The sequence below is a fragment of the Eucyclogobius newberryi genome, unplaced genomic scaffold (assembly GCF_026437365.1).
Source record: "Eucyclogobius newberryi isolate DKJ021-1_F unplaced genomic scaffold, fEucNew1.0.hap1 SCAF_2, whole genome shotgun sequence".
Taxonomy (NCBI): domain Eukaryota; kingdom Metazoa; phylum Chordata; class Actinopteri; order Gobiiformes; family Gobiidae; genus Eucyclogobius; species Eucyclogobius newberryi.
In genome coordinates this window covers 36,697,622-36,714,800 of record NW_027315834.1, presented here as the reverse complement: position 1 = coordinate 36,714,800, position 17,179 = coordinate 36,697,622, and the positions used below count along the sequence as shown (strand labels likewise).

At 38.9% G+C, this 17,179-nt stretch overlaps 1 protein-coding gene across 1 annotated transcript in view; it reads left to right on the top strand.

Moving 5' to 3' along the window:
* The window catches only part of LOC140368254 (ephrin type-A receptor 5), a 120,556-nt gene extending 113,815 nt beyond the window's left edge, over window positions 1–6,741 (top strand). The window contains exons 17-19 of the mRNA XM_072455216.1: window positions 4,043–4,236; window positions 5,575–5,739; window positions 6,244–6,741. Of these exons, the coding sequence (XP_072311317.1) occupies window positions 4,043–4,236; window positions 5,575–5,739; window positions 6,244–6,361 (477 nt within the window). The 3' untranslated portion in view covers window positions 6,362–6,741. The remainder of the gene's footprint in view (window positions 1–4,042; window positions 4,237–5,574; window positions 5,740–6,243) is intronic.
* Window positions 6,742–17,179: the final 10,438 nt, after the last annotated feature.

The window sequence follows — 17,179 nt, the reverse complement described above, 5'->3', positions numbered from 1 at the left end:
TGGAGCTTTCCCACCCACAGACACATGCACATATGCACACTCAGCCCAGCACTGACCCCGGCGCCCCCCCACGCCCCTCTCCCCCCGCCCCCTCTCCTGCCTGTGGTTATTAGGCAGTCTGTCTCGCAGCAGTCTGGAGATGAGCAGGCGGAGGATGAGAGGAAAGAGGAGAGCTGGCGTTTGATGTTTAAATGAAAGCGTTATGCTGGATTTTCTCTGATCTGTGCAGAGCAGAGCCAGTGCACCGGCTCACCCTGCCTCGCTCTAAGCCCCCCCCCCCCCTCCTGCTCTGAGCTTAAGTTTGCTCTTAATTGTTTCGCAAAATGTCTTCTTCTCGTTTTATGCAAGCTCATTCACTTAGGAGTCAATGGCTGTAATATTGAATGGCTTGAGTCATTGTAGTAAAGCGTGAAGTGCATTTCCTCTGCTCTACTGCCGTATAGAGGGACGTATTCTGATCACACAGAATACTACTCATACCGGGGGTCACTTATTAACTTTCACGTCCAGAATGTCACAGGGTTTCTTTTATGCCACTTTTACATTGTAATGTATGTTAATATATTATAACTTAAATAAAGAGTATTAGAAAAGGCATTTTTAGACTTTACCAATTAATCATATTTTATAACAAATTGGGTAAGGATGTTTTTAAAATAAATTTAAATGTTTTATTTTTCTTTAAAAGTTGATTTAAGGTAGAATATAAAGCGGACATGAGATGTGCTGATCAGAACACCACACACTGGACAGCGCAAAACAATGCAGCGATGTGATTGGCTGATTGGCGTTGCATGAACAATCATTGACGTTTCTCTCGTTGCTCTAAAGAGCAGAAAGGTTAAATGTTGCAAAGCAAACTCATCCTGCGCAGCGCTTCTTCACAACTGATCTCCCGCAATGTAAAAGCGTTCTCACGCCACGCTGCGCTCAGCGCACGGTGGTGCGTGGGCTTGGCAGCGCTTGTGGGTGCAGGTCGGGCCCTTGAGCGAGAGAGAGAGCGAGGGAACACAAAGGAAGAGACTCAAACTCTCAGTTCATTTGAAACAATGTCAGCTGCTCATCTCGATCACGAGGAGGCTTCGCCGCTCGTTCTCTGTGAATGAGGGGCTTATGCTGTTCACTCCAAAGTTTGTGTCAGAGGTTCGGGTCGAGACAAGACTGCGCTCGAGTCCAGATCCGGGCTGCAGTTCGCCTATTAGTGACCTGGGACTTGTACTAAAATATTTGAATTGTTAGTTAGATAAGTGTTTGCCCAAACATTTGGGAACTTGCAGTGTTTCTACAAAACGGTAATAAAATAAAGCCAAAAAGAACAAAATACAACCGCTGTCACCTCTCATGTGCCGGATTCTGAATCCACTATGTTTGACATAATATATAATTAAATGAATATGAAATGAATGTTATGAATTCCTAAAACTAGAATCTAACCTGACTAAATGGCTAGTTTATGATTTATATAAAGCAGAACATACTGGTACTATATAAAAAAAAAAGGAAAGTCATGCAAAGATTAGTTTGAAGCTACAATAAGAATGAAAAGTTGATTAAAAAGCCATATCTATTTTAATCCACTGTGAGCGTATCCACCCAAGTTTACTTTCATTGATAATAACTGCTGTTGTGTCATTTTCTTTTTCCAAACAGTTATCCGTTTTCGCAAATTAACTCGCCATGTCTCAACAGCCACTTTGCAAAGATTCCTGCTCTGTCAATCATTTTGCTCTTGCAGTCTGCAGTACTATAATCATTCAGCTCTCTTAGATGCATATATACATTACAGACAATTATCTTTAGCCATTTTTCAAGATGTATACAATTTACTCATTTAACATTAGGAAATATTTGCATCTCTTTGATAAAATGATATTTGTCGTAAGCAATCTTTTTTTCAAGTTCTTTATTATGCTCAGAGAAAAAAAAACACGCAGGTATTTTGATTTGAACAAGGATTTACTCTCCAACAAACAGAAAGCCACAATCATGCAATATTAAACGTTTTGTTGTTGTTGTTATTTTATTTATATCGAGAAAAAATGTACTCACACAAACTGAAAGCAAACATTGGAAAAGCTTGCGGAGTTATAAATGATTTGATTATCAGACAATGGACCACACACGGTCTTTTCAGTGCCAAATAGTTTGACACTCCGGACCCTTCTATAACAAAACACGCTCATCCCTTGCCAATCTTTTTGAGACAAGTCCTGAACCTCTTCCTCCACCTTCTGCTCCTCTTGTGATCTCCGCTCCCGCCGCCTTCTCCAACTCATCGCAGCAGTAATTTGATTTGCCGTCTTTCCCCTCCCTCTTTGGGTGTGAGTTGCATTGCGCATTCTGTCTTTTGTGTGGATTTTGACACAAGTAAAGCTGTCATGAACTCAACAAATCAATTCCCTTCTGTGTCTCGCACTGGCAGAACTAGGCTGGGACCGGGGAGCTTGCAGGATTTAAACTCAGCGACCCGAGATTTATTCATTATTCATCTAACAATTTTCACAGTGCCAATAAGAAGCGTTTCTGTTTTAGTCGCGGCGATGATTAAAAGAGCACTGCGGCAGAGCAAATGAACGGATTAAGCATCGGGATATGTTTTGATGAGTTGGGTAATTTTGGTTTAGTCTTGCTGAGTTGACGGTTGGAGGTTGGGGTCAGATAGAGAACAACTGCCCGGAGGCTGCTCAACCACCACAATTCAGAGTTCTCCTGCAGGCACTTGACTCTGGCAGATGCTGACAATCCCAGTGGTGTTGAAGAGCTGAGAATGTGACAAACAAAAACGTCTTCTGTACAAACCTGCAAACAGCTTCACACGACCGATCTCTCAAGATTCTGGATAGATATACTACTTTCCAGTACAACAAAGACTAATCTACCATATTTCACAAATGAGTGGCATGACGATAAATGGGTCTTCAATGTGTATTTGTTCTGTTTGTACCAGGAAATTGACCTGATAAAATACAGATTTATAGTAGTTCTTACTGTGATAGTGGCATTATCACATTGTCAATGTTGCTGAAGGATTACATGTCTGTAGCAAAATAATTTTTCCTTGAATGAATAAAAGTACCGTACTTTTCCGGCTTTACAGCGCTCCTGAATAAAAAACGTGCACATAAAATGTACTAATAAAATAGGAAATGTACATATACGGGCCACACCTATCAATAAATCGCAGGTGCCCACGTTGTAACATGAGATATTTACACATAAAAAACCGGTAGTGATGCGTCTTTTGAACCGGTGTTCTCGCGGTGCACCTGCCGTCCGCTGCGCTGCGGGACTAATTACTCAGTATATTTTCTCAGTGAATATGAGTTGGATTGTAATGAAACACATCATTTTGAAGCTTAACAAACAGAAAACACATCACAACTGTCCCTACTGTCCCCTCTGTCCTTGATGACTCTGTGTGAACGTATTTACCCGTGTCTCTGTCTTCACATCTGGTTCATCTGCTCCTGAACTCGTAGTTATCGAGTGAGTGCTGCATTGTAACATGAGATATTTACACAGAAATATGCTCCATGGTAATGATGCACATATTGTCTTTTGGCTCGTGGGGCTTCTAAACTGCAGACCGCCGTATATCGCATGTCCGCGCTCCTCGTGTATCTTTAAGTTCAATCGCGTCTAGATTCACTTCCTCATTAGACTAATTTCTCGCATTTTGAAGCTTAATATATAAAAAAACATGATGTGTCTCCTGGACAGTGCTTCAGTCCTGGCCGTCAGTCCTTGCAAGCAATATCTCTTTAATATTTTTGTTACCAATTAATGCTACGTGTACTCCTTTTGACCTTGCCAGGGTTAGTATCTAGACTTAAGGAGATAAACCAACCACCTCACCCTTATTAACAGTAAATATAGCTTGCCCATTTACTACTGATAAAACCAAGCTATTCCTCTCCTCTTCGAACTGTTTTTTCCTGAAGATGGATGAAGTTACAGCTTCTCTCTGAGAGGTACTTAGTCCAGTTTATGTCCAGCTCTCACCTGTGTTTGTCTGTTGTATTTTTCTCTGTGTGGCTGGCAGGTCATAAAGGCAGTGGAGGAGAGCTACCGTTTGCCCGGGCCCATGGACTGCCCCGAAGCTCTGTACCATCTCATGATGGATTGTTGGCAGCGCGAACGCACCAACCGGCCCAAGTTTGATGAGATAGTCTGCCTGTTGGACAAGTTCATCCGCAACCCCAGTTCATTAAAGAAGCTGGTCAACTCATCACACAGGTAACGTTGACAAGATTTGAATTCACACACATGTGAAGTAGATGTTGTTTTTGTTTGGTAAAAGTGTATTATGATGTTGTATAGGCCTTAGAGCAAAAGGATAGGTGACATTTTGAGGTCTTTTGGCTTATGTTTTCAATATATAATTGCATGGCAACAATAATAATAACACTTTTATAGCATTTTTCATGACACTCAAAGACACTTCGCTCTTCAGGACAGACAAATGTGGATTTTATCAGTCTGAAACTCATGGCTACTTATTGTAACTGTTGCCTACTTAAAGGTGATTTTTTTTTCAGCAATTTTTTTAATCATATTTCCTCGTGGCGTGGATAAATCATTTGTCCTGCCACGTATCAATCATAAAACACACCTATCGCTCACCTGCAGCCGCGTGCGGTTCGTCCCCACGTTTCCGCGTGCCTAAGCGCATGGATCTATCATAATATAGTTCCCTCAGTGTACGGGGCAAAATGAAGACGGAGAAAGACAGTTCGAGCTGACGCAGAAGTGGACAGAAATCTACGGGAGACGAGAGATGTGATGCGATCCGTTGCGCTAATAAACAAACGCACGTGTGTGTTGTATCGGTCCACACAGGGGAGTGCGCATACGCACTTCCGCCTGCGTTCTCAAATCGCCGAAAAATCGTCCATTGCGCCTTTAATAAAATAGTAGCAGCGGTGAAAATAAGAAATACACATTTAGCCACAAATAGTTCTGTTTTGCTTTTGTCTGCTATATAGTTCTAATCTACAACACCTGTGGATCATGTTTTTGTTTTTTTTACATTTTAAATTGTAGAAAAAGCTTCAGTTGTAGTCATCTGGACTCAGTTAGAAAAAATAGACGTTTCGACTCTGTCTGAGAGTCGAAACGTCTATTTTTTCTAACTGAGTCCAGATGACTACAACTGAAGCTTTTTCTACTATGGAACACGCCTGGACGAATGAGGGATTACACCGACATACATTTTAAATTGTTGTCTCAAGCACGTCTCAACCTCCTACTCCTCCTCCAGCAACCACCCCTCCACTCTTTAACCACACCTCTAATTACCCAGAAGCCCTCTGTACACAGGCTTATCCCAGCATCTCTGGTCGCCTCTGCCCTCTCGACCCCACCCTCCCACCCCATGTCTCTAGATAGTTATTGTAGCAGTAATTGTTGAAGTAATAGGTTGATCCAGTGGTGTCCCTGAAACAAAAACCTCACAATAGTATTAGTCATCATGGCCCTATTTAGTAACAACGTTGAAGAATTGTGTAGTGTTGTGAACACAATGGGTTCTGAAGGCGTTGTAATAATATTTGTTCATGTTTTTGTGGTTTGCAGGGTGTCTAACCTGTTAGTGGAGCATGCCAGCGTAGAAGGAGACTGCTCGAGCAGGACCCAAACAGTGGGCGACTGGCTGGACTCTATAAAGATGGGCCGATACACAGAGCTCTTTGAGGAGGGAGGCTACTCATCACTGGAAACTGTGGCCCAGATGACATCAGAGTAAGTAGACAAATATAATGTTAGTTAGAATCATAGTAGTAGTTGAAATGTAAAGCTTTCACCTCTAACTCAACCATGGCAAACTGCGGTTTAGGCATGACAATGAATTGATTAAGCAGATCACCAGCTGTTTGTTTATAATGAGTGTAATTCGCATGACTTTGCAATTGATAAAATGTACTATCGTTTCAGATTTGTCTTAAATTCCAAAAATATTTAACAAATGAACATGAAACTGAACTGAAGCAGGCTCTATGGAGGCATATGTCCTCCCCCATCACTAAAATGGCCCCAAAAGTAACATGTTTATCTCTTGTTCTTTTGCTTAAAACAGTTTAGCCCTGTAGTTTTGATTGATCTTTTTCATTTAAGAAACTGCAGTACAACTTTGGCTATTGAACGCCCGCCAAAAGCTCTAGAAACAGCTCTAGACTATGAATTCTTATTTTGCATTTGACTGCTACTCTAACCTAAAATGATTGACCCCCCTGTTTTCTTTTGTAGGGATTTACGGCGGGTCGGGGTAAACCTCGCTGGGCATCAGAAGAAAATCATCAATAGCATCCAAGAAATGAGAGTCCATATGAACAGTGCCAGCTCAACTGTCAAGATCTGCCCATAATATTCTATTGTACAGACACCCACAAACACACGTATAGAATGGACCTACGAGACACGGAATCTGCTGTTGGACCTAGAGCGGCTTAGCAAGCACTTTCTATGGACACGGAAATCCAATGTTGTGGTCGCTGATTGTGGAGGCCAGCATTTGGTTGGTTTGGTTGATTTGTTGGTCGGTCTATGGAACTACGGAACATTGAAGCACTTAAACCAAACATGTTGGTGCTATTGAAGGCAAGACGACGGTGGATAAAATCATGAAAACTTAAGACATTTCTGTCATTCATATTGTTGCATTTTGTGTACTTTTCTGAGATCTTTGCGTCTCTGCACTGATGAGATTCTATTCAAACAAAGTCCAAACACTGAATTTTGATAGTTCCAGCGTTTTTTTCGGCTGGAACACAAACAGGAGGTCCGCGCAGCAGGCTGAATGAACTGTGAACGCCTGCCTCAGGATGTTAAAACCGCTGCACGGACACCTTTCTCAGGCAGGGTATTCATCTCATCCCAGACCACAATAAAACATATTGATAGCATAATTTATGTTCAGGTTTTTTCAATATTTCTTCATACTATGTTGCAACAGTAAGGCTTGTAATATGATGCAGTGGAACATACAATACATTTATCGGATATATAGTATGTCATTTTGTTCATCGTCGTATGGGCTGGAGCTTAACTTGTTTATAATGAGCACATTCTTCTAAAGCTGCAATCACACACACCATATCCAAATTTGGAGTAAAATGCAACTATACCCGGACTTAGACCTTAACTAGAATGGACCAAACCAAGTCTACATCGGGACTAAACTGTAATCAAGCCAGAACCAAACAAGGAAGGGTCAGGTGGGAAGCTTGGGACTCCAGACCATGAACCTAGCAAACATTTGGAGAAAGGTCCCTGGGCACTGCACTGAGCGACCACTACCACTGACTGGCTGCTCTGGTAGCACAGAAGGATGGGTCAAATGCAGAGGGAACATTTCCCACTTGAATATACCTTACCAGAAGTTGGAAATCCAAATAATAGAGATTTATTTCAATTTGCAATCAAAAATCTGTTTAAATTAATCAAAAAATGTCAAAATGCAGCAATAAAAACATGATTATAGCAAGAGACTGTTGTGATATTGCATAGGTCACCACGGAAAAAGTCCCATACATGAGTTAATAGGCAAGTTTGAGCACTTCATACAATTACAATATAACAATTTGTTCAAGAGTTGAAACAGCAATGTTGGATTATAATTTTAATCCAAGACTACGCAACTGAGAAATGAAAGGCATTTTACCAATACCAGCTACACAATTAAAAATAAATGTGTGTCGTCAGTTTTGAAGCAGCTACAAGCCGCATACCATATTTCCTTTTTTCTTGAATGTATTGTGGAACATGTAAAATAATGCCTACATATCCCATCTGCCTTCACATACTCAAAGTCAGTCACATTAGAATAATCTCTGCCCGGTGGGTGAGTGGTTAAGGCGTAGCACATGTATGCCAGGTTCCATTAGAAAAAAAAAAAAGACCAATCTCCGAATGTGACAGGAACCGACTCTGATTTTCCAGACTGTAGAAAACATCCAACCACATCCGATGTACAGTAAACGCTTCAAAAAGAGGAATTCCCCCAACGCAATGCTTCATATGGATTTCAAACCTCCACACTATAAAAAGACCACGCTAGCATCTGAAGTCATCTCACTCGGCAAGACGCTTCCTGGCACCGCCATAACCTAGATCCAACCAGAGCACTCATTACCCAACAGACTTTTCATTTTCGGGGAATGTCAAATGACATCACGACGCTGCATAGTCCCAGTGGTAAACTCTGAGCGTAATGTTTGGCCACGAGATACTACCACATACATCGTAATGGAAGGACTGGTTCTGTTATAATGGATTAGAACAGACTAAAGGACACCAATGCAGCCTTCATCCATATGTGCACTAGAATCTTCATAGTGAATTCACAAACTTCAGGTATTTCAAAACACCAACAACTATGTCCAACCCACCAACACTTTTGCCACAACCCAAAAAACCTCACTCTTTCTTCAAGCTGCTGGAAAACATGAAGGCAATATCAACTTGATAATCATTCATTTATTTGTACTACTTTTGAAAATGGGTGATGTGAAGTGTTTCTGTTGAATCATACTATTATCTCAGACTACTGAGCAGCTCGGCATATATGTCTTTTGTGTATATAGTGTAATATATATTTAAAGCAGGGAGCATTCTTTATTCCTTTAGACCATTTGCTTAGCCATCTCAGAGCTTAACACAATGGTGAATAATAATCTAAAAGATATTTCATGTACCTTGGCAATTTGCAATTTCAGGGCAAGGGATCCTGGCGTTTTGTGATAGACGCTATAGTTACATCCACACATATTTTTATCTATAAAAACTTACTCCAAATCACGTTTTTTCTTTCAAATTGGCCACATTCATGCAAAGCTGGAACAAAGAAATGCACTATTTTAAAATGTGTTATATTGCCTCTTCTCTCTTGTGACATTTGGCCAAAAAGCAATACAGCAATTTGGTCTCTTAGTAACATAATGTCACTTTTATTTTAATTTGTATAAGATTTTCCTTTTAAGTGACTTGTGTGGATGTCACCAAAAATAATCTAAGTGGATTTATCAACTTTGAATCATATAAAGCAAGGTATACAATGATGTCAACAAGCTTACCCTGCTTAACTTTTGTAACTTTCTGTATATTGCTATTTAAACTGAACTAGCCATGTTCACTACTTTCATCACATTGCCGAACATGACGATAGAGACGTACATATATAAGATTAATTTCAAATGGCATTTATTCCTTTTCCACATTATTCTCCTACAGCCAGAAGTACTGAGATTGTACAGTTAGTTTTGTAAGGAAAAGAGGGACAGATGGACCAGGACATGACTGTACGAAAGCACGAATAGCACACTTGAGGAATGTAAGGTTAAATGGGGTTGGAGAGATGTGTTGCACTTTTAAATACTCAGACTGTTAAATATTTAAATGTGTACTTTCAATTATACAATTCGGAAATAGTTGATCTAATTGGTTCTGTGTTTTTAAACGTTGCAACCTCAATGTCCTTGAGACGTACAATGTGAAGGGAAAATATCACTAACGAAGAAAAAGAGCGTGCGTGGAAATGAAATATTAGAATCGAGATACAGTTTTTGCAAGAATTTTGGGCACAAAAACTGACAAAAAATACTAGTCATTTGAGCTTCAACTAGTGATTGCATTGTTTTGTGTAGATTTTTGAGGGAATCTACTTAATTGGCTTTTGAGAATAACGTTGTGTAACCAGGACCTAAATGAACTTTGTGTCTGAATGAGTTTTATTCTACACATTGGAAGATTAAAGGGTCTGTTCTCTGTACTCGCTTTTAACCATAAGTGAAGAGCAAGTTTATGAATCAACCAATAGCCCCGCCCACTTAATCCCTTTTGTCACGTGGTTGAACGTTACGAGCATTTGTTTCCACGTGCTTCTCGACCAACAACATCTCAGATTGGATTCAATTGTTTGTCCCTGGTAGCTGCTTCCTCGTGGTTCTCATCCAACAAAATGTATAGGCAATATCATTCAAGTCCTATTTATATACTTGTTAAATAGTAGCTGCTTTTACATTATCCCACGAGTCAGGTGCAGACCCTTTATACTTCGTACTGAATTGTGGAAATGGGAATATCAAGTCATAATGAATGAACGGGCAGAGCACCTTCTACGAGAACATGGGAAGTTGGACGGCTTTTACTGGGCGCTTTCATTTGCTCATGTTTGTAATCAAGAATATCACTGATGTTCGATGAAGTTTATAATAGTTTGAAATCCTTCCCAGATTTTGTGATATCGGCGTTTTCCTTTTTAGACCAACTTTATCTCGTAACCGAGGCCTGTGCGATCGGTTTTACGAGTACACGCTTAAAGTGCCTCTCGTGAGCACCTCAACTTCCTCCCCTGCCAAAATTCTACACCCCAATTGTGCCCCAAACTTTAAATGTATCATTTTGTTTGCCTGCGATACCTTGGGGCACTAACAAGAATGTCAGACAATGTTGGAACTATTTTAATTTGCACTTTACGAGAAATAAGTCGCCCTTTTATTTGACGAAACTGTCTTAAAAACAGGCTGTGTTTCTTTCTATGAATTGTTTTTGCAGTGTAATTATTCGTGGTCTGTAACAAGTCACGTTTTGACAAGCTAAGCACAAGCATCTGAAAATTTTGGGTATATCATTCATTGAAAGCAAATAAAGAGCACAGCTTCATGTGGCACAAATACAAGAATTCTGAAGGTGAGCACAGGGTTTGACAAATAAATGACGTTAAAAAGACAGTATACTGCAGTTTTTGTACTGGTTAAAGCTTTTCAGACCATTTCAAGTATTGCGGTCAAACTGCAGCGAAAGAGCACAACAAACCAGCAAAGACATGTACTCTGTCTTATCTCCTGACCATCACTACGGCAACACTGGAGTTCCATCAAACTTGCAGTCAAGTTTTTAATTGTAAAGCGTTTGTAGAACCAAAAGAAGACAAATAACACGGACAAACACAGAAGATTTCATGTTATACTTGCTTAGTACTTGCTTGCAGGTTTGACAGAACTCTAGTAATTGTATAAAGCAATATTTCTGAGCAAAAAAGATGGGTACAAGTTTGGTACGCGCATGCATGAACATCAACAAGAAAATAGACTTACGAGAGGGGATTTTAGACATTTCACAATAATGTTAGGAAATAAATACAAGAAATGCACCATGGAAACAACTCATGACAAATAACTCATCGATAACCTATCTTTCAAAAAAATGTGCAGCTTCCGTCGCTATTATTTCCATGTAAAGTTCTATTCAGCATTTTCGGCTTCTCCCAGCTCAAAGGCATTCTATGGGCTGATCACACATAACGTTTTGGAGATAAACTGTTTTGTGATTTCATCAAAAGCACTGGAAATACATAACTATTGATGTGCTATTGGTTTGTCTTTGAGACTGTCACGTATTATGTTTGTGTTGATGTTTTTGTAGCGTGTTAATGAAGATTTATATTTTTGTAATAAAATATTTAAAAGGAGTTTATTTGGAGTGATTATTCAATTGGATGTTGAAAAGACACCAAATGTGGACGGTGTTACAGGCGTACACTTGTCTCTTAAATGGTTGTTCAATTCAATTTTTAGGGAATTTTACACTTAAAATAATATGTATTTTTGCTTAATCTTTTAACCTGCATCATAATGAGAAGAAAATATGCATGGAGTTGTGTTTTATTTTATTTTTCTGACAGCTTTTCTATGCACCTTGTTCTGATTAATTTGGTGTTTTCTTTCAGTCATACAATGGGGAAATTCCATTATTTTGTATTTATTAGCATTTTTTATGATAAGTACCATTGTTATTAGCTGCATAATGGCTTTTGTTATAACTTCTTGGCGTTGAGCTATTTCCAAGGCACATTTCTACACATGCACGGTGTCTAAACAAGTCTAAATAATGGACAATAAAGGATCCACAATCGTCTAAAGATTGAACAAGACGGTGTGTTCCATTTGCACATAAACTACACACTGCCATTCGTTCTTGGTGTTTCCGATCACGTAAGGAATAGGCTTTGGTTTATAGATCTAAGTTGGCAGCTTGAACTTCTGTAGCAGCCTTTAACACAACAACACACAACACTAAAGGCGCATCAGTTTTGTGGTCTGATGGATTTCATTATTTTCTCTGCCGCGGCTTCAATTGCAAACATTAAATTCTTAATAGTAACGGCAACTAGCTCTATTTGTAGTTAAAGGAGACTGTGTGATTAGTTATCGATCCACAGGAATTACCTAATGTTTTGTAGTTTCCACGTTAACTTGAGCAGGAAGGTTAGCCACAAAAAAGAACGCATGCTACAAAGTGTAGCAGTGATGGGAAAATGCACTTTGGATAAACTGTCCATAAAACAATTGAAGTACGGTGTTTGAATGGCATGTTTACCAGGTTAAAATGCTGAATACAATTGCAATCTAAAAGTAAAAAAAAAGAGGTTTGGACCTATGGAAGAGCAGGTGGTAAAGAACATAACCTTATTTATTTATATTTGTTTGCGCTCTCAAAATATGAGCTTTAATGTAGAAACAACTAAAGAGTCCAATCTACTTCTAATTTGTTATTATTTCATTTAATACACTTACATCCCTTTATGGGACAATTGTATATTCAAAAGCTGTATTCAAAAGGAACGTCAAGATCTCCAGTAGCACCTGCTCACACCAAACTTTCTAATTGTGTACAAGATTTTGACGGATGTACAGAAGAATGATCTATTACAGTTTTAAGTCTAAAAAATTAGGCAACATTTTAATGTTTACACAAATTTTCAATCAAATGTCAACTTTTCAGATGTTTAAGTCCCAAATATGTGCAATGTTTGCCGTTTTTAACACATAAAATGCCTTATTTCTATCTGAAAATATGGCATACAACTTGTAATACAGTTTGTTCTGACATGTGATAAAGAATATGGTGGAAAACAGCTTAAAAAAAAAAACTAAATAAACGTCTAGTCTTAGAAACAGGTCTTTATCCTCACTCATTCACAATAACCATGTCTCTATTTAGCGCTTTCGGTTACAGTGGCAGAGCATTCATTTTTGTGTTGTGCAGATAACAAGATGCGAGGCCTGTAAAAAGCGCTGTTACAGAAGTTGATGATGCAAGCCCTGGCAATGATTGGTCTGTCAGACACAGTGAAATCTGCTGCTGATGTCAGCAGTCTGTGCTATTGTGTGATCTCTTGTCTTCTTTAGTGCCCAAAATGTGCTAGATCTGCAGACTGGGACAGCCGGTAATTAAATCTGACTGTTAATTTACTGGCCTGTATAATGTACGGAGGATTTTTAAATATTCATTGCGCATTCGATAATATGGCTTTTTGGAATGGGTTTTTGTCCTTAGTGCTATTGCTAAGTGGCTTTTGAAGATAAAGTGACAATGAGAAGAACTGGTTTAACGGTTTCTTAAAATGGTTCTCTTATACTGGTACGTTTTTAGGATAGGCCAACTATTCCATTCCTTCCTCTCGTGGCTGATTTGTTTCTTCAAATAATTCACCTGGCTGGCTCGCCATTTGTTTGGCTCATTTTATTAAGAGAAAAGTCCACTAATAAAGTTAAAATGGTTCATCCTAAATGTGTGTGTTTCTGTGTGGGGCAGGGACTAAAGCTGATCTAATGTCTATATTATCATGTTGTTATTATTCAGAAGCTTTAAAACCCCAACATAACATTAACATTTGCAGTAGATTGAGGAAGTGCATAAAACGTTCTTGCATGCGCCTGCAAAAACGTGACAGGTTTGTAATGTTTCCCTTATTTGTTCCTTCCTTACTGTTTGCTTCACCAAATAAATATATGAATATGCACGACAGTTTTTTTGTTGTTCAGTTAACATGCTTGAAAATGTTACTTTGTTGGTTCTTGAAATTAATACATTTGTTTTTTTCTTTTTATTCAATGATCTGGTACACTTTATTAAGCATGTGAGAAAGTTGGTGTTGTGTTAGTTCATGTAAAGGTTCACTAGCCCGTATGTATTATTTGACTGCTTCTCATACCAGTCAAACACCTCAGTCGCCCTGTAACTCTTGTGAAGGTTATTTTATCTTTTTATTACCAAAGCTATTAATTTCCACTGACATTTTTTGCATTTGAATTATTTAAAAATAAGTTGTTTTTTAACATCCAATCAAGAAAAAATATAATTATTAATAATCATTGAACATGGATGTAAATGTTTCATTTATTTTTTTTAAATACAATGTTTGAAAAATCAATGGGAAATAATACGATGCTTTAATATTCAGTTTGCACAGTGTTTTAAATTGAATTGTATGAAAATCCAATGTTTTAAAATTCACTTTGTTAAAATACTACAGTTGCTGTTTTTTAATTCAGTGCAAAAAAAAATGCGGTGCAGCGTGGAGCCAAAACCGTCTTGTCTAGCACACAACTAGACAGAACAGAACACAACTTGACCCACTGCGCTCTGCTTGGCCTTTTCCCTGCTCAGATGGAACAGCTGCACGAGGAGATGAGGGTGAGTGGATGTATGATCACACATAACCAAACCCCAACGCACAACCCTCTCCGGTTCCATCGTCTTCCATAGATCCAGGCACCATAACCTTCCATCTTCTCACGCACATGCATCGTTGTTACGTAAAGGTTCTACGCAAGACGGACCCCTGCTCGTCCTCAAACGCTGAATGCATACTACTCAACGTACCAATCAAGTGCATGTTCTCGCTTGACGCCTTTGGGTTCTTCTAGCGTTCAGAATTTGCTCCTTCGAGATAATCAGACCCATTCGTTCATTCCACATTATTGGAGCCTGTTCCACACACTCACTCATATTCACACCACGGAGAATCAGCAGATCGGTGAACTTTCCTTTATTAATTCCACTTGGAATCCTCACGCCGAGCCTTCAATTCAATGCCAACGATTTCATCTTCCTGATTGCAACAAGCAATGCTAATGTTTACCCTTCTCTGGCATATCATCAAGACACTATTCGATTCAGTCTTTTGCATCGGTGCCACTTCCACCTGATCAAGCTGGGCATTCCAGTCCACGGTGCTCGGTCCTATTGGACTACTTGTGTCACAACATCAGCGCTGTCCTTTGAGGGTCCTTTACCGGCTCAGAAGATTGCAAAGACGGATGCCCCACCCTGAGTTCATCCCACATAATGGAATAATTGTTATTTACATATTTTGTAATTGCGTGGTCTTTGCTAACGAACCTCATTTGCTCCATTTTTCTTTGTCAAAAAATGAAATAAATCAATAAGTAACTGTAATATGCCTACAGTATAGTTTTTGCTCCAATATTGCAAAAAAAACATCATGTGCTTGAACCATCTTGTCCTTTTTACCCTTTGGCATAGCACACCACTAACGCTAAATGTCCTTCCAAGTTTCACATAACCTTGAATCAGAAGGAAGGTGAACCTCTTCAGGCATTGCTACATTATTTATATGTAAATATCATAACCGGACCGTAAAGCTGTATTTGATTGTTATGTAGAATCAAATCGTGCAGCTCTATGGGGGATTCCTCTGCCAGAATTGCTCAAGGTGATTATTGAAAACACATTCTGGTGCAAACTGTAAGAAGATGAAAACCCATCACAATGGTTATTATCAAAAGTCTTGTATCGATAGATAGATGGATATTACGGGCCCCAAGCTCCGGAACTGCCGTAGCAGCAATTGTGCAATCTGAAAATATAGTAAAAAGCAAAAGCAATGACAAACCGAAGCATTACCTTTCATGCCCAGATTGCATTTTTTAATTGTTCTCAAATGATAATACAGTGTACAATTAAAGTGCATTAGTCCACAAATACATTGCCACACATAGTTTCCCTGCAAAAGTGACAAACTTTTTCCACTCACTCTTCCAAAAAAACAAAGACCACTGTTTTAGTGCAATAACAGGAACTGAACCTTACAATATAACTCACTCATATGACTGAAAAGAAAATAGCCAAGCACAGCATACAAGCAGTCTAGTAAACACAAGTCGTCAAAACTGCCAATGGACAATAGTGAATGGCTGTATTTAGTATTGTAAAACCTTATTTTTTTCTTACATTAACAATATTTCTTAGCCTTTTTATTTTTGTAATATTTGCAATCTGAGTAATTTCTTTTCTTAAACAAATATTATTTATATTTTTTTTAGCCTGTAGGCTTTATTTGACTGGGCAGGACAGTGTGGTGTGAAATGAGGATAAGACAGCAAATAGTTGAAGCGCTGTGACCCGCTCCTCATGGCACATGTGCTGGACCACGAGCAGCCCCAGAGCAATTACAATTACATGAAAGTAAAAATGCCACTAACAACTTATTGATATTTTGTGACTGAATTGAATTTCCCTATCTGGTTTTGCTGTCTGGCTCTCTGCACTTAACTGTCTGGCCCTCCACAAATGCATCCCTGTGTCAGCCTGAGTCAAATGTCCCAAGGCACAATAAACTAATTTTCTTCTGAAAGGTGTCAGTGGTCCCTGTGTCCCGGGGGTCATTCTTAATTCATTGCAGATATGGCTTCTTAATCATTGCGATGACCTTCATGGAAACCTGAACTGTCAGTGTTGGTGCCTGAATCCATACGTCTCTGACTGCATATTAGTTTATGAAAATATAGGTGCGCATCAGTTCACGTTATATCAACAAGGTATTACAGTATGTTTTACATGGATTTTAAGGTATTTTTTTTGTCTTATAGTTAAGATGTGAATTATTTTCTTTGTGTATGTGCATTTGTATTGGTAGATGGACTTGTTTGTAATATTTAGTAAGAAAAAAATTAAATAAAACATGTTTTTTTTTTAATTTCCCCATTGGACATTGCAGATGACTAAATAAATAACATCAGACAGAATACCTTGAAATGCCTATTATTTAATATACTGAATATAAAATATATAGACAGTTTTGCAAATTTATCATTTCATATTAACATTGATCATAAAACAATCACCAAACAGCTCCTTTCAGCACTTAAACAATGGATTGCAAATGTCCAGGTTTACAGTTTGGTCATGACCCAACCCATTAACCATAAAAAACAGATGTTTTCTGTCGCTGCAATTAAACCAACTTCATTCCCCTATAGTCGGTAGTGCAAAGGTAGCTATTAAAAGCACACTCCACCTGCTCCTGGAGGCCCAGTGACAGTTACAAGGTAATTACAGTCTTCATGAGGTCACCCTCCCCTCCCACTTGATTGTTTTG